The sequence below is a fragment of the Stegodyphus dumicola genome, chromosome 5 (assembly GCF_044657685.1).
Source record: "Stegodyphus dumicola isolate Sdum_Otavi_A_Nest chromosome 5, ASM4465768v1".
NCBI lineage: Eukaryota > Metazoa > Arthropoda > Arachnida > Araneae > Eresidae > Stegodyphus > Stegodyphus dumicola.
The window spans coordinates 176,631,291-176,655,496 of record NC_140772.1 but is presented as its reverse complement, the minus strand read 5'-3'; the positions used below and the strand labels follow the sequence as shown (position 1 = coordinate 176,655,496).

Genomic DNA, 24,206 nt, shown 5'->3' with positions numbered 1-24,206 from the left:
TGAAGTAAACGTGCATGGAAGTAATTTAAATATTTGACACTAAGTATTTGTAACCATTTGTAATGTTTGCGGTATGAATTCGTTGGTAACATTTATAATATAATACATAATTTAGAGGTAAAAGTTTTTGGATATTTTATATATTTTATACGTGGAAATGTTCATCTTTGGAAAGGGTATATACTTTTTGCGATCAGGTAATTTCATATATGTTCTTTTTACCGGATTTAAAGATTCACAAAATTTTCATGCATTTTCATGAAATTTTTCTAATTTATGAGAAAAAAAGCAGTGTACATGGACGTAGTAAAGAGTGTGTGCAATGCCATTTTTGTGCAATTCTGGGATTTTTTTTAAGTAAAAATAAGTCGACGCGTACATGGTTTAGTGATATTTAAATTAAATGATAGTTATTTTGTGAATTTTATGTTTGTAGGAATTTGGTACAGTCAAAAGTCGTTAATCCGGACTCGTCGGGACTTCGGCAATTCCGGATTATAGATCATCAATTTAAATCTGGTAAGATGGCATGCAGAAATTACAAAATTAAAAATATGAAACCATAATTTATGAAATAAAGAACATTTATGATCTAAAGGGTATCAAAATTTACAAAAAGAAAAAGCTTAATATTTATTTGTTTACTTTATTAAACATTTCCTTCAATGTAAGTTGCTTCGTTTCATGTGATAATACTTTCTCTTTAATTCTATTAAACAGACATAATTTCTTGTTTAGTTACAAAGTTCCGCTGTTCAAGTCCTATAATTGCTGTGTTGAGAATACCGACTAATTTGTCAATCGAAATGTTTTCGTTTTCAATAACCTCTGGGTCACTTTCTTCACTATCCGAAGCGAATTATAATGACAAGACGGAGTACATCAAGATGAAATACTACACTTAGTAGGGAATTATAAACCAAATAAAATAAAAACATCGCTGACAGATCAACTTCCAATCCGCAGAGTGAAATTGATAAACAGATTTCGAATTTCAAAACATACTTTCGCTTTGTAGATACAAATTACATATTAGTAAATATATATCGGAAATTCTATTTGACATAATCTAATAATGACGTTTCTGCACCCCCCCCTCTGCCGCAGAGCAGCGTGAAATTGATAAACAGATTTCGGATTTCAAAACATACTTTCGCTTTGTAGTAAATATATATTGGAAATTCTATTTGACATAATCGAAAGTTCAAGCTTACTTTTATAAAATTGCTCTAACAGTCTGCAAAAAATAATAAGCCGGATCCAATTCGAAGATTAAGGAACAACGCAATCTGCAACATTAACTGAATTAGATAATTTTAGCTTAGCGTATAACTCCGTTACACATTAAATGCGCATGCGCACAAACATATTCGCAGCCGTAAGGGTCTTACACGCTCTCGTAAACGCCTGTGCGCATGCGTGAACGCGATGCATGCGCAGAAAGTTTGTAGCTTTGAGGTCCCGATTATGGGTGTCCGAATTAACGACTTTTGACTGTATACGTTTCAGTTGAAGTAAACGTGTATGGAAATAATTTAAATATTTGACACTAAGTATTTCTAACCATTTGTAATGTTTGCGGTATGAATTCATTGGTGACGTTTATAATATAATAGATAATTTAGAGGTAAAAGTTTTTGGATATTTTATTTATTTTATACGTGGAAATGTTCATCCTTGGAAAGGGTATATACTTTTTCGGGATCAGGTAATTTCATATATGTGCTTTTTACTGAGTTTAAAGATTCACAGAATTTTTTTGCATTTTCGTGCAAATTAGATGGATAAAGTTAAGAGTGTGTGCAATGCCATTTTTGTGCAATTCTGGGATGGATTTTTAAGTAAAAATAAGTTGACGTGTAAATGGTTTATGTGTATGTGCTATTCTGAAAAACGCGCAAGGAGTTTGCGATTGTGCACTTTTTCCCAATTTTGCAGTTAATATTTGTTATGATTAAGCAGTTTTGTTACATAAAATTTCTAGCATAAGTGTAATTCGGCTAGTAGATTGTTGGAAAAAGTGTTCAATAAAAAAAAAAGAAAAGAAACATGTCTTTACTTCGTGAAGACAAAATGGCGGCGAAAAAAAATAGAGGGTTGCTGTAGCAGAGTTGGTCGCCAAATTTTCGCCAAGTTACCATAATCCAAAGATCAACCTTAAAATATACTATTTTTAAATATTTTGTGATTTTGCTCTTGAATCGAATTTTATATGGTGAATTATAGCCAAAAACCTGATATTTAATAAATAAGGTTAACACACAAATGTTAATACTAAAAACATAAAAAAGTTTTGTAAAGCCGTCTTAGTAAGAAACTTGATCTTATGATAAGCTGAGAAAAGACTGAAAAAAAGCAAAAAAATATACGCCAACACGTAATGCTGAATCGGGAATTTTAAATGTATACTACTACTATGATACTTAAGTTTTCTAATTTTGCTGTTTCATTATACATGGCATAAGTTCAAAGAAAATTATGCTTATTAATAAAGATAAAAGGACAAAAAAAAAAAAAAAGGGCTTTAGTAGGAATGCGTGTTGCAACAGACTGGTAGACTGCGAGTTCAGAGAGATCACAAAAAACCTTAATAGACCCTTTGGGTGACCGTTACAATCTGAAAATATTCAGATTGTTATTTCTATTTATTTATTTATTTTTACAGTGAATCAGTAACTTCTTTTTCAATGGCCAAACAGCCCAGGATGGGCCCTTGCCTTCCTCAGAATCGAATTCCAAGCTCTTCTATCCTTGGAATTGGGCATCCAGTTACTTATTTTTAAAATTTTTAAGTCTGTTTCCAAACAGTCGAGTTACCTAAGTTTAGGTCTCCTTCTTTTTCGGGTGCCGAATGGTCTGGCCAAGATCTTTTTAAGTTACACGATTTTCATCCATTCTGCACAGGTGTCCTGACCATTTAATTCTCCGAATCCTAATATATTTTACTATATCTAGTTCTTTAAAAGATTTATAGAATTCAGAGTCAGTTCTTCTCCAGATATTGTTACATTTTTATGCCACCAAAAATACTTCTCAAAATTTTTCTTTCAAAGACAGAAATGATACTTTTAGCTTTTTCTGTCATTGCCCAGGTCTCAGCACAGTGTGTAAGAATGGGTCTAATTAAGCTTTTGTATGTTAGAATCTTCGTTTTTCTGCTGGTGAAGTTAGACTTCAAGTATTTTTCGAGACCGAAAAAGCATCGGTTAGCATCTGTGACTCTACTACAGATCTCGGGCATTAAACCATTGAGAGCATTAACTTCTGATTTTAAATATTTAAATTTGCTAACAGTTTCAAATTTTTAATTCCCAATTTCAAAATAGGGGCTGCTGCTATTACCACATGGCATGTACTTAGTTTTATTTTGGTTGATAGCTAGACGCATTTTGCTGGCTGCAGTCTCTAGAGATGCAAAAGCCTCTCTAAGTGACTTGGCAGTGTGTACGACTATGTCTATATTGTCAGCAAACACAAAAATCTGAACAGATTCATTAAAGATAGTTCCACGAGTATTACTGTTGGAGTCTTTTATGATTTTTTTGAGGGCAAGGTTAAAAAGCAAGCAGGCCAGTGCATCACCCTGTCTGAGCCCATTTGAAACAACAATAGGCTCCGAGATATTATTCTGAATTTTAACTTTGTTTTATCTCAGTAAAGGGCCGTTCGCACTGGGATTTATCCAAGCTAACGAACACAACTGACATAGCTGACCTACCTCCGAAACAAGTTTTTCCCCATAGGGCAGAAAGTTGAAAAATCTGAACTGCAGACACAGTGGAGCTAGTTGACACATGGAACTGATTCCGTTAGCTCAGATAAACCCCAGTGGGAACGGCTCTTTGGAGTAATGGTGACCAAATTTATAAGTTTTTCAGGTTGGTTGGTTGGTGGAGTTTTGATGCATAACCCAGCGGTTATGATGCACCAAGCGTAGGGTTATATATACAATTGTGAAAATACAGAAACAATTGCCAAAATCGCACAAAAGTACTTCTATGTAAAATTACGGTATAACTGCATAACATAACTGTGTATAAAAACAAAATGAAGATATGAAATAAAAAGACAACAATGGTAGAAATTTGAGAGCTATGTTTAAAACTATTCTCTGTGTGGAAAACACTTGTCTAAAAGTTGGTTTATGTTAAAAGACCAGATGTAGTTAAAATTTAAATACTAAGATACATTTTAATTGCTTTCAAAAAATTAAAGATATTAAAATGGGGTTGTTTCCCAATTAAATCCATCAATGTCGGATTTGTTTTATGAAAAAACTGTAACCTATGAGAGTTAAAAAGACGACAATTAATTAAAATATGTTCAATAGATAAAAGAGAATTACATGAAACTGCATATAGGTTCATTTCCTCCATTCAGTAAATACTGACGAGTTATTCTTGAATGACCGATACGAAGGTGAGTCAATAGGACTTCCTCCTTAGGATTTCTATTGAATTCCCAACACTGCACCCGGGCTTTTACAAGTCTCAATTTATTGTTCACTTGAGTATCCCATAACTTTTGCCATTTATCCAAGATTCTGCTTTTGATGACCTTCTGAATATCTCTAAAGGGAATAGACTGGTGGACTCTTTCAACAGGCAACTTAGCTGCAATATCTGCTACTTCATTCCCCTTGATTCCAACATGTCCAGGTACCCAGCAGTAAATGATGCTGTAACCCTGATACTTCAAACTTTGATCTAGCTTAGCTACTTCCCAAACTAAAGGGTTGTCATTATTATAGGTTTTCATCGATATCAGGGCACTTTTGCAATCCATATATATGATGTATTTCTTGCAGTGCTGTCTAGAAATATATATCAGAGCATTATAGAAGGCAAATATTTTTGAAGAAAAAACAGAAAAGGCTTCAGGCAGCCTAAAGCTTTTCGTAGTATCACAGCACACAAATGCCGATCCAACTTGATTGTTGGACTTTGAGCCATCCCTATATATTGGGGTATAGCTGTTGTACCTGTATCTGTGCTCTTCAAAGATTTGTCGGAAAACAGCGTCGCAAGTATTGCTCTTACCAAAAATGTAGAGAGTAGTAATTTTTTTATATGTGGAAGGTGGGGTATTATATAACCTTACATCTTTAACTTGTATATCAGTCAACTCATAATTTTCCAAAAGTGACTGTATCTTCAAAGTGAAGGGAGGGATGCAAGAAGTTCATGCTTGGTACAAAAGATTGTACCGGTCATCAAGAAGTGATCGAACAGGATGAAGTGGTTGAGAATTTACTCTGAAGTAGTACTTCAGGGATAACTGTTCACGTCTTAGACTTAAAGATTGCTCACTGCATTTGACGTAGACTCTGCACTGGAGACGTTCTGAAAGCACCGGAGCAAATTCGCAGAGCTTGGTGGTGGATAGGGTCGACTTTCAACAATACCGAGGGCCGTGTAGATCCATAGGTAATTAACCCATATTCAATTTTTGATCAAATAAAGCATGGAATGTCTATCAGCACCCCAAGAGGTATTCGCTAAGACCTTCAGAATATTTAATTTCTTAAGGCACTTGTTCTTCAAATTTAATACATGAGACAAGAAATTGAGCTTCCTATCAAATATGAGTCCTAGGAACCTGACCTCAGGCACAACTGGGATTAAGGCACCATCTAGGAGGAGTTCTGGTTCTGAGTGTAGATTTCTCTTATGGCAAAAATGTATACGGTAAAAATGTACGTCTTCTGATTTGAGAACTTGAATCCATTTTTATTAGCCCATTTGGTAATTTTGTTTAAACAAACCTGTAGTTGTCTCTGAATACAGTGCATGTCTGAGCCTTGACAACTGATCTGAAGGTCATCAACATATAATTTGCTGAGAACTGGTTTTGGAAGTTCATTAAGAATAGAATTAATTTTTAAATTAAAAAGAGTGACACTCAATAAGCACCCTTGGGGGACACCTTCCTCTTGGATAAACTCCTTTGACAGCAAAGAGCCTGTCTGCACTTGGAAACGTCTATCCATTAAAAAGTTCTGCACGAAAAGTGGTAACCGTCCGAGCAATCCAGTGTCATATAGATCACGAAATATTCCATATCTCCATGTTCTATCATATGCTTTCTCCATATCAAAGAATATGGACACTAAGTGGTTTCTTTACACAAAAGCATTTCGTATAGCTGTTTCAAGAGTCACAATATTATCTGTAGTTGATCTTCCTTTTCGGAAACCGCTCCGATATGGCGATAATAGACAATTTTCTTCTAAATAGTGGAATAAGCGGTAGTTCACCATCTTTTCAAGTACTTTGCATATACAGCTGGTCAGAGCAATGGGACGACAGTCAAAGAGATTCCTAGGATCTTTCCCTGGTTTTGCTATAGGGATTAATCTAGCTCTCCACCATGCATCTGGGAAAACCAATTCCTTCCATATTCTATTATATAGTGCAAGGAGGGCAGCTATGATTTAGAAGAGAGATGTTTTATCATCTCGTAATTTATGCCATCAGTGCCTGGACTTGTTTTGCGAGTTTTGAACACCACTCTCCTCAATTCAAGCATCGTAAAATCGGTATTATAAACTTCCAGGTTGGAAGTGTTAAATACAATTCGTTTATCTTCCATATGATGCTTGTAGGAGAGAAATTCTGCGGAATAATCACTACTACTTAATACATTGGCAAAAGCTTCTCAAAGAGTGTTAGCGATTTCTTCTCTGCAAGTTATCACTTGGCCATTTGCATGCAAAATTGGAACTGAGTAATTCTTGTATAAACCTGATGCTTTTCGGACCCCTTTCCCACACGTTTTTTGCCAGGCATAGATGATGTAATAGATGCTACATAAGATCATCAAGAATCCCTTTGACTTTGTCTCTGCACATTTCTAGCTTTAGCTCTGGCTCTTTTGAAAGCGAAAAGATTGGATAAGGTAGGGTACCGTCGAAAGATACCCCAGGCTTTTCTTTGCTACCTTTGAGTCTTCTGACATTCACGGTTCCACCAGGGTTTAGGGTATTTGGGAACCTTTGTTGATGATTTTGGCACCGAAAGTTCCACCGCTTCAAGGATCTTAAGAGTGATGGTGTCCACTGCTTTATCTATAGGCATCATATTTACCATATCTTCCGATAACAGTGCATGGGAAGCAAACCGATCCCAATCTGCCCGATGTAACAGAAAACGTGCAGGTCTAAAAATGGGGTTAATATTAAATCCTCTAAAAGACAAAAAAACTGAAAAATGGTCACTATTAAAAGGATCACTTCCGACATCAAGAGACAAAAAAGGCAGAAGTGAAGGAGAACAAATGGCGAGATCCAAAACATGGAAGGTCCTTGAAGGTTGATGAAAATATGTTTTCTCCTCGTTATTTAGAAGGCAGGGGCAGTAATTATCAATCATACGCTCTATCTGTCTTCCGCATCAATTAATATTGCCGCTTCCCCAAAGACGATTGTGACCACTGACGTCACCGAGAATAATGAAGGGAGCAGGTAGTTGCTCTATGAAGTCATCTATGTCCTGCTGATCAATGTGTCTATTTGGAGGTAGATATAACGAACAGACTGAGAATAATGTTGTTATATTTATTTGAATTGCTATCACTTGGAGATGTGTGGCTAAAGGCAGTATTGAAGCTGGATAGTTATTTGAATTCAAGAGGGCAACACCTCCACATGCACGCTCGTTAGGCACATTATCTTTCCTGGCGACACTATACCTCCGAAGTTTAGTTGAAGTGTTTGACCTGAGCAGAGTTTCCTGTAGTGCGACACACACAGGATTATGAATATCAATCAGATCTCTGATATGTACAAGACTTTGGTGATAACCTCAACAGTTCCAAGAAATGAGGGTGGCCATCACGGAGACTTATTTTTTCGATGCTGATTCTTAGTTAAGCATGGAAGCAGATGTTTCGGAAGGTTGAGGCCTTCATCTGTTTCCATCTCTGAATCTATCGTATCCGCACAGATGCTGTTCACTGAGCTGTTGCTTGGCCTTCTGGATTTTGATTGGTCCTGTATTACTTTTTGTTTTTTCTTTGTAGTTCTATGCTCAGGCGGATCCGGTTTTTTTATTACTTCGCTTTTGTCTGCTTGGTTACTCTTTGATTTTTCTAAAGTTTTTTCAGGTTGTGGAGTAGGTAATGTTTGAGTTCCAATTGATCGAAAAGTTTTACAGGCATTCACATAGGAAAAGTTGGGTCGAGGCTGAGAGCCATCAACTATCTTCTTTGCTTCTGCATAGCGTATGTTTCTGGTGACCTTTATATTTTGCACTTCTTTTTCTTTTTTCCATTTTTTACAAGATCTAGAATATACTGGGAGCTCTCCTTGACAGTTGATGCAAAGCGGTGTTTTTATGCAGCCTTCACTGTCATGGCCCACCTCTGAGCATATGACACATGTGAGATTGCCACGACAGGAGAATTTAGAACGTCCATATCGTTGACATTGGAAACAATGCATTGGATTGGGTATATGTGGTCGGGCTGGACAATTCAGATATCCAGCTTTGATAGATTTGAGAAGAACTGAAGTGTTAAATGTTAATATAATACGTCTCATGTTTACAAGTTGTTCATCTCGGCGTACCTTAATTCTTCGCACTCCGCACACATCTTGGTTTTTCAGTTCAGCAATCATTTCATCCTCTGTAACAACTATTAGGTCTTGATTCTGAAATGACACCACGGGAGAAGTTTAATGTCTTATGAGGAGAGACTTTTATTTGCATGTTTCCTAGTCTTGTTAACTTGCAAAGTGAAGCTGTCTGTTTGGAAGATATGGTATCTATAAGTAGATCACCAGATCTAAGCTTCTTAATGTATTTGGTTCGCCTATTGCTGATGTTACGAATTTGTTTATATAAAAAGGTGACATTTTCTGCAGTTCGTTATTTACGTTATTGATAACAAAGAATCTGTAGTTTTCAGTAGATCGCAACTCGGAATTATTAGTGGTTTCCTTCTGCGTTTTACCAATTGATTCAACAGTTCTTCTGTCTGTGAGAGCATGTACACTTTCTTATTGACCTGTTGATTTATAAATTATCATAATCTGACCAAGGTTGGTTTGAGGAATACAATTATTTGAAGAAGTCATTATATAGAAAGAATATTTTTTAGACATGACTTTACCACTCACCATCGAGTCCAACAAGGGGATGCAGATGCCTGCACCAATACTAGTCATGTCTATATGCTCACAGAGCATCTCTGGAACCGACCTCTACTCTTAACGAGGCATTCGGCAGATGCTCCAATTGCTTAACCCCAAGCCAAAAACAAACTTGACCAGCCGATTGATACATACGGGGCCAGTATGTACTACCCGTTTAAATTGAAGCAGAGGCTAAAGCAGTGTGTTGTGGACAGTAACACGCCCCTCAACTACCAGGACCCTTCTTTCCAACCTTACGGGTCTCCACACATGCCAAACACGAGGGCAGTTTACTCTCAGTGAGGAGCTGAAACAAAGAGATGTAACAGTCTCTCATCTGAAGCCCCAACCTCCAAGATGAAAACCACAAAGGGAGAAAGAAAAGGAAAAGCAGAAGACAAGAAAAGGAGAAAAGGAAAGTGAGACAGATCACTGGGGCTAACAGGGTCATAACGCCCATCTCACCAAGGTGATCCCCTGAAGGGCTAGGGTACCTTGGGATTGCCACATCCGTACTCACAACAGTAAACTGCTGAGGGGAAGTTTTTCAGGTATTGCAAATTCTCTCGTAGCTTAATTAAATATTTTCAAATCAATAAATATTGAATGAAATTCATTGCATATTTGGCCTCAAATAAAAATGCAAAGTAAAAAATGCAAAGTAATTGTGTGAAGTTCATAATGTTTAGTTTGTAATTTTGGTTAAAGTTGACTTTAGGATATCCCTTGTATTATCGCCAAGTTGTTGTCTCATTTGTGACAACCTAAGTAGTTGAATGCTATGGAAACCCTATTATGACTAATTGGTTGTGGTGAATTTGAATCATGGGAAAAAATTTGGAAAGTGTGTGTTGGATTTTGGGTAAGGGCTTGTGTGTGTTGGATAAGTGCGTTATTATTTTGTGGTTTACACGGTAAATTGGCTGAATGTGGTAAGATTAATTTGAAGTTTCTGTAGGATTTGGAACGAAAGAGAAAAAAGCATTAATTGACTGGTCCGTAAATGAAGTAGCCAATGAACTTAGTAGCCAATATAAAGTGTCCTGTTTGGAGGAAGGAAATGCATATGGCCGAACATTGGATATTTTCAAACGGAGGATACGTTTTACTCTTATTTTTGTGAATTTATGTGGCGACAATAGTACACAGATTCTAGTTCAGATAATTTTAGAAAGTGTTTGAATGCTGTTAAGGACTTTTGTTTGACAGAAGACACATAAATTCGTAAATAAGGTAAGTGAATATTTCTTTCATGTAGTGTTAAGATGAATTTCCTATTTTATGTTATTTCATTGTTTGATTTAAAATATATTTTATTCAGATTATATATTTTTTGTTGGCTGCTTTAACTTTTTAAGTGAATATAGTTAGGTGTTAATGATAGTTAGATTATACGATTTTGAACTATAAAGAGTATATAGTAACATAGTACACGGTTTCTTTTAATCTTCATTTCAAATATATTATAAATGCAATCGCAGAATGAATTTTATTACGTATATACAAAACTGGCGTAAACCCTATACTACTTTTACCAGCAAAATACAGAAATACTACTTGCAATTAAGTTCATTTACACATTTCTTTGACTCCACTCCGGCATGTTCTTAGGAAACTACCGATATATTTTATTAAAAGTTTTAATGTCGCAGAAGTTTTTTGGATAAACTATTATTTAACATAAATTAAAACAGAAAAATACTCACTGTTGGTGGTCTTAGATATGCATTTAAAGCCGAAGTTAATTTTATAACTTTTAGAGCCGCCATCGTTTACGTCCTAGATTACAAATAAAACAACCTTGAGATGAGCTAAGTTTGAAGAGCTACCAAGCTGCCTCTCTATTTACATTTAAAAGGATAATCTCGAATAATAAATTATATTTTTTAACCCACTAAAATTCTAGTGCTATTTAATTTAGTAGTTTTTCTGAGTTTAATCATACTTCAGATCCTGAATCTCGACATTATATAAAATGTTAAAATTGGCAGTAGGATCTTAAGTGAAGAGGTAGTAAATGCAGTTTATTTTCGAGTTGGAGTGGCAGTAGCTTTTGGTTGTGCGCGATGTGTAAGATAAGTGTAAAACGTAGAACAAATTGTAATAATTCTTTTCATCATTTTGTTTTATTTCTGTTTCTTTATTTTCGTTTTATTGTGTGAAGCAATTTTTAATGTTATTATTAACAATGATATAAGGAACATGTAACCGTATTTAGACTTCTTAATTTTTACTCATTTTCCTTACTAACTTGTGTTATTTATGAACGGGAACTGTAATAATATGTAATGTACTAAAAAGAACTGCAACTTTAGCATGCTTTAACGATGGTTGTGGAATCGCTCGAAATGACGTATGAGTTATGTATGTCAGGAACTAAATATTCTGAGAGAGGTCATTCGCGGGTTGAACGCCCTCATTATGAGGTGAAGTGTGTGTAATTCGACTTTAATGTGTATGTGTGTTAAAGGTAATATATTCCTGTGAATAGAAAGGTAAGGTCTGATCGCTTTCCATATTATGAATTAGTACTCTAAATATTATAATGCGTAAGTGTTTTGGCACCGTGTTTTCATTAGAATTTCCCTTAAAATGTGGCAAAAGTATGTAATATAGTTTGATTACATGATTGATGACTTTTTAGCAACTAGCATTACTGTATAAGCCCTGAGTAACTATGCCTGTGCTGCATTTCATGTGTGTAAATTTTGGGTTGTAATTGGCAATCGTTGGTAGGTTTGTGAAAGGTCAGCAGGGTAACTGTCAAAGCATGTTGTGTCAGCCCAGCTGATTTTATGACTTTTAATTATAGTAGCTTCATACAGTTTGAGGTACATAGCTGTTATAAACAAGTCATAGGTCCTTAATTATTAACCTGTTTCAACACTTTCTAAATGTAAAAGATGTAGTTTTTTGGTTTCGCATGTAATAATATGTTGAGAATTTTTTTTTAGTATATTTATCAGTAGAAACTACTGTTCTGTTAAAAACAAGATTTATGTGCTTGAAAGAGATGTGCTTCTACTATAGCAGAATTATCTCCTTAAATTGAGTCACCCCACCCATAATTAATTATTTTATAAAATTAATTTGTCCATTTCATCTAAGGTTACTTGTGTATTCAGATTTGAAAAGGATGAGAAGTTTAGCAAAATTTTTTCTCCTTGTTTGGTTATTGCAGTTAATCAGAACAATTATTTTTCTCTCAAATTTATGACCTTTATAACTGAATACATTTTATTCTGAACAATTATAGCTATACAGTGTATATTTCAATAATAAATGACTGAAATGAATAATGAATCCTCTCAAGGCAATTATTTCTAAAAGCAGACAGTATTTCTGAGAACGAAAATAAGGATTGTTATTCAAAGTGAGTCATATTCTCTAAGAAACCAACTTTACAAAAGACTGAAATTGTTTTGAACTATTGGATGTATTTGTGTGGTTTCATTACAAATATGTCAGCAACTGGAAAATATAGCTAAATGCATTAACCCTCTGAGCGTTATGACCTGGTTTAGGCGGTCAAGAAGACCTACCTCAAAAGTGTTACCGATGCTTCTAGGTGATCAGTGGAAAAGTGTTTAAAAGTGTTTCTGATGGTTCTAGGTGGTCAGTGGTGACGACTTCAAGAACGCTATGACCGCCTTAAAGTGGCCGTGCAGATGTCTCATCGTCCCCCTTATCCTTATTTCTGAATCCCTGGAGATCTCTAAATGACAACTCTCAGTAGGAGGCCAAAAGGGTTGCTCTTTTTCGTTTTAGACCGCTATGTTTAATCGCTAAGAAAATGCTTGAACATACAGTGGTTTATAAACAACAAACAAACGTGGACATTCTTCGCTAAATAAATAAGTAGCAAGTAAGCATGTTTTTCCAATAATCTCTTTAAACAGATAACATTTTCATAAAATATCCTTTAGTTTTTAAACGTTCAGAAATATGCAAAATGCTTGTGAATTCAATTAAAAAATAGTATTTGGAGATATTTAAACAAATTTACCTATGGATATACAGATACATAATTAAAACTGGCAAGTTAAAACTTTTAACTAATCGCAAAAACAAAAAGTACTGCATTTAATTAACCTGAGTTACATATAATTACATGTAAAGAATAACATTATTTAAGCAATAATTCAAATAAAAATTAGCCATCAACAGTAAGTTATAATAAGTGCATTCTTGAATGGGTTTATGAAGCATAATCTAATTTGATAGTAAATATAATTATGGCGAATTATTTATTCTTTTTGGAACAATATTCCTAGCTTATACTAGTTTGATGAAGTTCTGTTTAAATTCATTTTAAATATCCCAAGTCTTTTTATGTACATTGATTCAAATGCGATTTTTATGAGAAAAAATTCAGTGAGTTTCATTTTCTTACGTAATTATGCTTTACATAATTGTAATTACATTGTTCAGTGCAGTGTAACAGCTAGCAGAAAGGTAAAGCTTGGTTAAAATTTCTGTAATTTGTTATATAAATTATCAAAATAACCAACTTACAGCATAACAACTGAGTGTCCGAAATATAACCCGCAACTTTTCTAAAAGTAACAATTACTAATAAGAAAATAAGCAAGAAAGTTTATTTTATTTGTAGTCCAAAAGGGCAATTTTCCCTGAAGGACTATTAATTTCGTTTTGGCATTTTGCATTGAAAACTATAAACTACGAATCACTTTTCAAATTGTTGCCACCAAATATTATCGCCCTGTATTATATTTAAAGAAATTAAATAATGAAGAATCTGCAAGAATGTTCATGTTTCTCGCATTATGATAAAACAACGGTACCTAGAGCTATCAAAATTTTAATAATATCATAGAATATGGCAGGGGTGGCCAAAGTGCGGCTCGCGAGCCTGATATGGCTCTCGCAGCCAATTTGTGCGGCTCGTGCATACAAAATATATGTATGAAATATGGTAAACTAAAACTATTCAGTGTTCAAAAGGAAGTAATTAATTAGTTAAGACTCTTTTTATGAAGTTATCAGGGATTTCTTTCTATTTAAAACCTCCTCCACTGCTTCTATAATGATGTAAATATGAACTTGTGGCTTTTAGAAAACATAGATGCGCCTCTCGAACATTCCTGAATTCAAACATGCAGCTCTTGCTGACATGAAGTTTGGCCAACCCTGGAATATGGGCATGTGGAAGGCCCTAATTTAAAATTTGTTTTATTAGCGATTTCATATTTTGTAACACTTCAACGAATTTTTTATTAAAAAACTAAACTATTTCAAAGCGCGCAATGGCAAAACAGTACGAAAAAAACATTTTTATCTCCAGCGCACGAGACTCTAGCTAAATGGAAATTCTAAAGATACGCTCATTTAAAAATTATTTTGAGATATTGCTGTTGAACTGAATTTTATGGTTTGAGTATGTAGAACATGATATTTAATAAATAAAGGTAACACGCAAAACATTAAAAACGCCTCTTTGGATGTAGTTTAAAATTTGGAACCTTTCAGGTTTTTATTTATTAATGCAAAGGTGCTTTGTCCCTGGAGGACTATTGTTTTTGTTTTGTGATTTTGCGTTGAAAACTTTAAAATGCTGTATCGCTTTTCAAATCGTTGCCACCAAATACTACCGCCCTGTGTTATATTTGAAGAAATGAAATAAGGAAGAATCTGCATAAATGTATGTGCGTTTCTCCGCATTGTGATAAAAGAATGGTACGTAGAGCCATCCAATTTTGAATGACATAATCCTACTTCAAATATGGGCATCTGAAAGCCAAAATTTGGAGTTTGTTTTATTATTGATTTTATATTTTTTAAGACTTTAACGAAGTTTAACAAACTCAAGGATTTCAAAGCGAGTGATGGCAAAGTTATGCAGGAAAAAAAAAAAAAAATTTATCTCCAGCTCGTTAGACTGCGTATGGGAGATTATAAAGATATGCTCAATTTTAAAATTATTTTGCGATATTGCTGTTGAACTGAATTTTTTGGTTTACGTGCAAAGAACTTGATATTTAATAAGTAAAGATAACACACAAAATGTTAAAGAATCGCCCCTTTGGATGCAATTTAAAATCTGAAAACTTTCAGATCTTTGTTGATTTATTTATTTTTATTGTTTTCTTAATGCATGTTGTTGCCAAATGATGCAGTAGTTGTGTAGAATAAGCAAGTATGATCTGTGCTATATTTTATTTGAAATACATAGAATTCTCCAAAATAGTAGCATTCTTCGACTGAATGTTGTCTAAGCAGTTGCAATGATATTTTAACTTACCACATCAAACAACATGTCAGACACATTACTTTTTAATTTAAATAACTTCGTCTGCGGTCTGAAGCACTTTTTCGAAAAGTAAGATGATTTTTAATAAAATTTGTAGTAGTCCAAAATGTGGATGATATTGCATTCATTATTTTTAAACTTATTTTATTGTATAACGCAAATTTTGCTCAATTGGTTAATATTGTAATGCATAGAGGAACTTTTTCAGTACATAATCAGTAAGACTTTTACAACAAAGTTAGGTCAGTGGTTATCTCAGGCGGCGCTCAGTACATAATCAGAAATAAGAGTTTATCTTTTCATTACTTAATCTTCAAATCTGTATAATATGGAGCATCTGCTCGGAAAACTGTTAACTTATTTTTCATCATTCATGAAAAAAATACACATTTGCATAAAAGTTTTGGAGAAACAATATCGTTAACAATTTTGCTACAAAGAATTTTTTTTTTTCCTTTTGTTTTGTTTGTTTGTTTCTGTTAGCATCTGCAATACAGTACAAAGTCCGTAATCCGGACGTCCATTATCCAAAATGATCTATAATCCGCACCCCAAAGCCACAAACTTACGCTTGCGCGTTTGATGCATGCATGAGCGTAAAGCCAGTAAAGCATTTACACATGCACGCTTCGAATAGTGAAGAAAGTTACATTGAAAGAAATGTTTAATAAAGTAAGCAAATAAATACAGTCAAAAGTCGTTAATTTGGACACCCATAATCCGGAATGATCCATAATCTGGACCTCAAAGCTAAAAACTTTCTGCGCATGCGCATAGGCGTGCGTGTAAGACCTTTATGACTGCGCATAGGCATGTGCGCAAGCGCAGAATACGTTTTTGTGTGCGTGTTTAATGTATAAAGGACGGTATAAGCTAAAATTATCTATTTCAGTTAATGTTGATGATTGCGTAGTTCCTTAATCTTCGAATTGGATGCGGCTTATTATTTTTTGCAGACTTTAAGAGCAATGTTATAAAACTAAACTTGAACTTTCGATTATGTCAAATAGAATTTCCGATGCTGGAGCTCCCGAAGGATCTACAAAACGAAAGTATGTTTCGATGTCCATCAAACAAAAAGTGGAATTGCTGCAAAAAATGGATAAAGACATAAAGAAGGTGACAGAGAGGTTAGTGAAAACGAAAAAATTTCTATTGGCAAGTTAGTCGGTATTCTCGGCACAGCATAATTGCTGTACAGCGGAACTTTGTAACTGAACAAGAAATTATGTCTGTTTATAGAATTAAAGAGAAAGTATTATGGCTGATCTTTACAATATGGTAACTGGTATTTTGGAGACGATAAAGGTTACTACCTGGGACTTTGGTAATAATGTGAGCAGTACTCAGTTCCGATTATGCATTATTTTGTGTGAGGGAAATGAGAGATCATGTGATACATCATGTGATATTAATGGACGAATTACGGTTCTTTAATCGGAAAAGGGGGGAAATCGGGAAAAAATCTGGAAATTTTGTATTTGCCTTTATTCTGTGTTGTGTGAAACAGTGTTCGTTAATTTTTGGATCCCATGGCCCTAACTAAAGTGAATTCGAAATGGGTATTTAGTGGGATTGAAAGGAGTAGTAATAAGTGTTTCTTTAAGGTTATGCAAGATAGAAGTAAAGATGTTTTATTAAGTTATTTATTTTACCTGGTACCTTGGTTTTAACTATAAGTATGATTTTAAAGATCCTGAAACAGAAATAAGAAAAGTTTATCGGACACGTAATCAAGATTCTGAAAAAGAATAGGTAAGGTGGAAGTAAAGTAATTTGCGTAAACATGCATGGAAATAATTTAAATATTTGACACTAAGTATTTGTAACCATTTGTAGTGAAGTAAAGGTATGAATTAGTTAGTGACGTTTGTAATATAATAGATAATGTAGAGGTAAAAGTTTTTGGATATTTTATTTATTTTATACGGGGAAATGTTCATATTTGGAAAGGGTATGTACTTTTTCGCGATCAGGTAATTTCATATATGTTCTTTTTACAGGGTTTAAAGATTCAGAAAATTGTCATGCATTTTCGTGAAATTTTTCTAATTTATGAGAAAAAAGCAGTGTACATGGATATAGTGAAGAGTGTGCGCAATGCCATTTTTGTGTAATTCTGGGATGTTTTTTTAAGTAAAAATAAGTCGGCGTGTACATGGTTTATGTGTATGTGTTATTTTGAAAAACGTGTAAGGAGTATGATATTGTGCACTTTTTCCCAATTTTGCAGTGAATATTTGTCATGATTAAGCAGTTTTGGTAGAGAAAATTTCTAGCATAAGTGTAATTCGGCTAGTAGATTGTTGGAAGAAGTGTTCAGTAGATAAAAAGAAAAGAAACATGTCTTTACTTCGTGAAGACAAAATGGCGGCGGGAAAAAAAAAATAGAGGGTTGCTGTACGAGAGTTGGTCGCCAAATTTTCGCCAAGTTACCATAATGTAAAGATCAACCTATTAAGCTTTTTTTTTTTTTTTTTTTTCTTGTAAATTTTGATACCCTTTAGATCATATTTGTTCTTTATTTCATAAATTCCGGTTTCATATTTTTAATTTTAGAATTTCTGCATGCCATCTTACGAGATTTAAACTGATGATCTATAATCCGGAATCGCCGAAGTCCCAGTAAGTCCGGATTAACGACTTTTGACTGCATTACTTTTTTTTTAAATTTTTATACCCTTTAGATCGTAATTGCTCTTTATTTCATAAATTATGGTTTCATATTTTTAATTGTATAATTTCTGCATGCCATCTTACCAGATTTAAATTGATGATCTGTAATCCGGAATCGAAGTCCCGACAAGTCCGGATTACAGACTTTGTACTGTAATGCACATAGTATATAAATAATTGCATTTGAACTCTTGTGTAGCTAATTACAAGGAAATTGCATTGTAACTCGAAAATGCATTTATTTTCTCAAGAAGCTCCTTTAAGAGAAGAGATAAATTTAACATAACATATTTGTAATACATTATAGCGGTAATATCTCTGAACACAAGTACTTCCAGCCGGTGTCTAGTTCTGGCAAACAGGCAGACCCCCATGCATGTTTTCATGGTTTTCCTTATGTGTTAATGTCAATGCCAGCCATTTTCCCTTAGGCATCCCTTTGTTAGGCAGATAACACTTACTGCCTCTACTCTTATATGTGCCCTAAGATCACCAAATGTGGCGATATGTGTTTGCGCTGGTTTTGGCACGATTCTGTGCTGTGGGAAGGTTTGGTGGACGATGCTGTTTGTATGGCAACCTTTTTGACGCTGAAACTTAGAGACATGGTGGCAAGATTTCATTCGCTTATTTTAGATTTTGTTGAAAGTAAATTTAGTATTAAAAGGTACGATGTTGGAGTTGTTAACGAGTCTTTTGTTCGCATGTGTTTATGTGGATAGAAGTGCACTTTTGGAATTTCTGTGGGAGTCGGGAATTTTGAAACGGAGTTTGGCGTGTCCGAAATGCGGAGCTGATTTGAGAAGTCTGACGAAGAAAGATGTTTCTGATTAATCTAAAGGGTATCAAAACTGCTTAATGATGGACTTGTGTGGGTTTGCAGTCAAATGGTTGTTGCTAACGTATGTGGCTGTTAGCGAAGTTTTAAGATTTGGTTTGTTGTTTTTGTATAGTCAATTAACTTTGGCGGAAGTTTTTATTGTTACTTTAGAAATTTTGAATCACAGAAAGACGTGATATAGTGAAATTGTGGTACTTTTGTTGACAGACATTGTGTGACTGGCAAAATTTTATTAATGTATGTATTATGGTAAGTACATTTTATTTTGTAGAATATTGTGTTCTTTTTTTTTTACTGTGAATTTCTGTTATCTGAATTGTTTGTCATTTATTTCAGTTCATTATGTTGATTTGTGCTCAATGCCTAGATTGTGCAATTCGTAGATTTTTTTTAAAGTGTAAACAGAATGCTGTGTACATGGTATTTTTTTTAATTTATTGTTGTTATGTTAATTTATTAAAACGAGGTGTGCTAGTTTGTAGATTCTTTCACTAAAGTTTAAACAGAATGCTGTGTACATGGTATTCTTTGAAATTTATTGTTATGTTAATTTATTAAAGCGATGTGTGCGTAGTTCGTAGATTCTTTCGCTGCCTAGATTGTGCAATTCATAGATTTTTTTTTGAGTTAAAACATATCTCTGTGTACATGGATTCTTATCAAATATTTTTCGTTAGAAACTTTACATTTTTGCTATCTAAATTATTTGTTTTTGTTTCGGATTTTTAGCTTAAATTGTGTGTTCAAAACATAAACCGTTTTAGGGGAGACATTTTAGGCTATGTTTGAAATGTAGACAAAAAATTTAGATAGTAATACAGGGTTCGTACAGTCCTTAAGAGTCCTTAAATTTTTTGGAATCGATTTTTGGTTCTTAATAGTCCTTAATTTTGGCCAAAATAAGTAGAAGGTCCTTAATTTTAATCATCTGAAATTTCTGTCTGTTTTTACGACTGCCATTTTGAGTGTGAATTACCATTTTGGATTATAATTTGTTTCTATTTTTAATATAAATGACGGGATACTAGAGTTTCTAAGCAAGAAGTGAAACATAAGCATTTCGAAATTCATTTATTGCAATAAAGAGCTCTTAAACAATTTTCGCTTTTGGGAATGTGAATTCTTTAATTAAACGATTCTAAATTTGGCAACTTGTCAACATTTTGGCGATTTTAAGACCTGTTTCTATAGAAAATTTTTAATTCTGAAATCAGAATTTTTCGACGATTTTTTTTTTTTAAACATCATAACTTTGATAAATAACATTAAAATAAAACATTTTTATTTTCTACTGTCATATTATAAAGTTTTATTTTGGCAACTTATTATACAATATTTTGAATCTGAAAAATAAACAAGGTATAATGCTATAAAGCACAATTTACGAAACAACTCTTAGCAAAAGCAAAATTCTATGTAATTAATTAAAAATATCTTTTTAATTTTTTCATAGTAAGCGTTTTTTCCCATGTAATTGTCTCGGAATATTCAAAATTCTCAGAATATGCACCAGTTTCATCTATAAAACTAATTTTACACTTTCTCTCCTTTTTTTTTTTTACAAAATATTTCTGGCTTTTTGCCGTTACAGAATTGGTTGGGATAATTTTTCTTTAGTATTTTTGCACTGCAACTTGGAAAATTTAGAAGGATTTGAAAGCAAGATTTATAGATCCACGATTCGAGAAATATGTGACAAAGTGAAAAATGTCTTCATGGTATCAACGCGTAATGGATGTATTTTACAGAATGTTTGCGATGAATTTCTTACATTTTGGAGAACATTTGGAAGAAAAATGGAGACATGAATAATATTTGAGTGTTTTATTCCTGATACTAAAATCTTTTTCTTAATATGTTTATCATCCTTTTTTTTTCTCTACTTTTCACTAGACACAAGCATGGGAAATATCAAAAATGCTTGGGCAGGTATTATAGAAAGGGATTTTGTTATTAATGAAAAAATTGAAAACTTACAATTTAAAAGATCCATCTAATATGTTTTAATGCATCATACACAGAGCTATGTATCATACACATTTTCCCATTTGATGCAATCTCTGTGAATCCTAAATTCGATTGCATAGTGCCTTTCTAAATTCTGCTTCCAATGCCTGTCTAATTCTGAAAGTTTTGCCATTTCTAGATTTTGTTGTTTGGTGTGTCACTAAATTCTAAAAATTCTGCCACATCAGCTCTGTAACCGGCCTTTACCATATATATATTTCTTCTGAATTCCATATTACTAAAGAAATTAAATTATTCACTTTTTCTATACATTCTAAATGCATTTATTGATTTTAGAAAAACAGAAATCCTTAATTAAATCCAAAAATTCTAAAATGAAAAAGAAACATGCTGAAGAAAGAAACTGAATACATAAAGATAATTATTCTTCAAAGATATGTGCAGTTATTATTATGTAAATTATGCAATTGTTTATGATTTCAGCTTTTACTATAATTTTCCATTTCTGTTTCCTCATGTGATAGAGTTACTGAGCCAGATTAAATTAAAATTAAATTGTATAATTTTTTACCACTAGTCCATCTTTTTAGTTTGAATTTGACTGTTCTTGTTTAATTACGTCACCGTGAGATATAATTGACTTTGTTAGCATCAGAACATGCGTTTATGTTTGTTCTAAGTTCTTTTCAAATAAGAGGCTTAATTAAACCTTTGTCCTATATTGTAGTTACTTTCAGACATAGTGATAATTTGCTTCACGTCTATTGGAGGTTTGGGACTATTTAACTTTTACCAGATCAAGTAAACCCTCATAGGTACATTGTGGAGAGGTTGACAAATTAGGAGATAAAGATCGCAGAAACTAGCGAGAGCATTGGTTTGCATATTGAGACAAATCTCTAATTATTGTTAGAAAATATGTTTAAAGAGAAGGAAATCGGTATAAAATAGCCAAAATGTTTGGGAAGGCTTCAAATTAAATGACTGATAAATATTTTGTTGAGTGTTGTTGTTACAAAGTATAAATGATTTGTAGCTTCTAATGTGTAATTATTCTAATATCGTTTAAGAATCAGTGTCATAAACAACATGTATTTTCAACTGTGAAATTTTATTAGATTTTGATTTTAATAGGTCTTTTTTAACAAATATAGTTAAAAAATAAAATTTAATAGTGGCCATTTAAATCCATGACTAAGGTTACCTATTTACCTAATTTAATTATTTATAACTAAGTGCTTACCCTTAAAAATTATCTCTACATATTAAAGCCAGTTATTGCCTATCATTAATACTCACTGTGGTCACAAGATAAAACACAAAAATGTAGAAATTCAAGTAAAGCTTATTCTTTGCATCTAGTGAGACTTAATATAAAACAGCTTATCACCTCTGGTGCTTTAATGGCTTATTGGAACCTGAAAGTATATTAACTGGGTTACAACCCCTGGAACTCTGCACGAACCTATGACACTAACTGCATCAGAGCCTGACTAACTTTTAACACTTGCCAACCGTGCCTGCATCATGCTTTTCAGGTTTGTTCTAATCAGCAGGTCTCTGTCTAGACAAGCAGCAGCGGTGATAACATTGTCTTTTATTATGAATGATGCTGATTATGATACTTCTCATTTTAACCTATGCCGTTTGACATAAAATCTACCTGCTATTTACTAAACCTCTAGACAAGCGGTTCTCAACCTTTTGGACTAATGTGTACCATCTGAATAAAAATTGAAAACCTTTAGTACCGCCAAAGCACTACTACCACCACCACTCGTAAGCAAAACTCAAATCGCATCAATTTATGAGTGTTAGAGAAAAAACTCAATCAGGATGTTGGGGTTTTAATTTTTGAAATAAATAGTTAAAAATACTTTGCTTCTTTGTGTACCACCTATTTTTTCTTGCGTACCACTGGTTGAGAACCTCTGCTTTAGACTGGCCAAGTATGTGACAAAATAAGACATAAAAAAATCAACATAAAGCTAACTATTAGTAAAATGCAAACGTCATTTATCTTCTTTCAAATATGTCCAACCTATTATAAATGTTACTTGTAAAATATTTAATGCTACTTGATAAACTGCATGAAGTTTATTTTATTCTCAAACTTATTAATAATTATGTTAATTAATTTACGTTTGGTAATAATGCATACTACTTATGGATCTATTTTATTTTTATTATGGTATAAGAAAAGTGAAATTCAGTTTTAGAATAATATTTTTAATTGAATTTAATCAGTTCCCATATGCTCATAGGTCCTTAATTTTTTTCATTAATTGTCCTTAAAAGTACTTAATTTCCGTGTGCAGAAATGTGTACGAACCCTGTAATATGGCATCGTAGAGTTTCTCGCAAAAAATGTTTGGCTAGAAAATTGGCGACCTGAGGGTGCATGTAAGAGTATTTCCCACTTACTTACTTTGGCATAATTAAATAAATAAAATTAAACCTAAAACACTTATGTGTTTTATGCCATCTTTTAAAGGGAGGTTCACATGCAACATCTGTAACAGAACAGGAAGCCTGCAACCAAACCAGAATCTTATAGACCTAGTCTACTCTCATAAGTCAGCTAGGTATTCGAAGCTATACTTCTGAAACGCATCAGTATACATCTGGATGAAAACGATATCATCATCCCACACCAGTTTTACTTCAGGAAGCATCTCTCAACTACAAATCAACTATGCAGAGTGATAGAGACCATCTCAAAACGCATGGCTGCCAAAAAAGTTACAGGTGGACTTTTCATTGATATAGCTAAGATATATCTGGCTCATTGATATATCTGGCTGGATGCCCTCACATATAAATAACACATTCTGGTATTCCCAAAATACATCATAAACATTACTAATTCCTACCTTACTGGTAGATACTTTGTCATTCACGTATCACGAACAAACTCTACTTCACACCCTATCCTTGCAAGGGTCCTTGCTTGAACCTACATATTTTAATATTTACATGAATGACATTTCCACCACACATGACACAATGCTAGCTATGTATGCAGATGACACAGCGATCCTGGCACAAAGTGCATTTATTGTCCAGTTATCCAATGAGTACAAAACTACATACACTCACTAGAGATTTGGTTTGCCAAATGGAAGATAGCAGTGAATGTGGAAAAGACTAAAGCAGTCCTATTTACAAGAAAAACTAAGATCAGAAGCACCCTGAAATTTTACAATACCAGTATCCCATGGGCCAAGCAAGTCCCTTATCGTGGGGTGATCCTCAATAATACTCTTTCATGGTTCCCACACATCACTTCTATTATCCAGAAGTTCCGAGTTCGTAAA

General features: G+C 33.6%; 2 protein-coding genes across 7 annotated transcripts in view; one reads left to right on the top strand and one right to left on the bottom strand.

Moving 5' to 3' along the window:
* The window catches only part of LOC118200472 (mitochondrial-processing peptidase subunit beta-like), a 71,840-nt gene extending 60,842 nt beyond the window's left edge, over positions 1–10,998 (bottom strand). Inside the window, exon 1 of the mRNA XM_085817422.1 lies at positions 10,840–10,998. Within this exon, the coding sequence (XP_085673548.1) occupies positions 10,840–10,902 (63 nt within the window). The 5' untranslated portion in view covers positions 10,903–10,998. The remainder of the gene's footprint in view (positions 1–10,839) is intronic.
* A 180-nt stretch (positions 10,999–11,178) lies between these two features.
* LOC118185625 (uncharacterized) overlaps positions 11,179–24,206 on the top strand; it is a 36,625-nt gene continuing 23,597 nt past the window's right edge. For 3 of the 6 annotated variants that reach the window (XR_015041356.1, XR_015041353.1, XR_015041352.1), the window contains exon 1: positions 11,179–11,628. Coding sequence is in view for 1 of the 6 variants with exons in the window: in XM_085817421.1 (XP_085673547.1) it covers positions 11,200–11,233 (34 nt within the window). In the remaining 5 variants the exon portion in view is untranslated. Of the gene's footprint in view, positions 11,629–12,645; positions 12,999–16,416; positions 16,535–24,206 lie in introns of those variants that run through there. The other 3 variants (XM_085817421.1, XR_015041354.1, XR_015041355.1) reach the window with 3 other exon arrangements.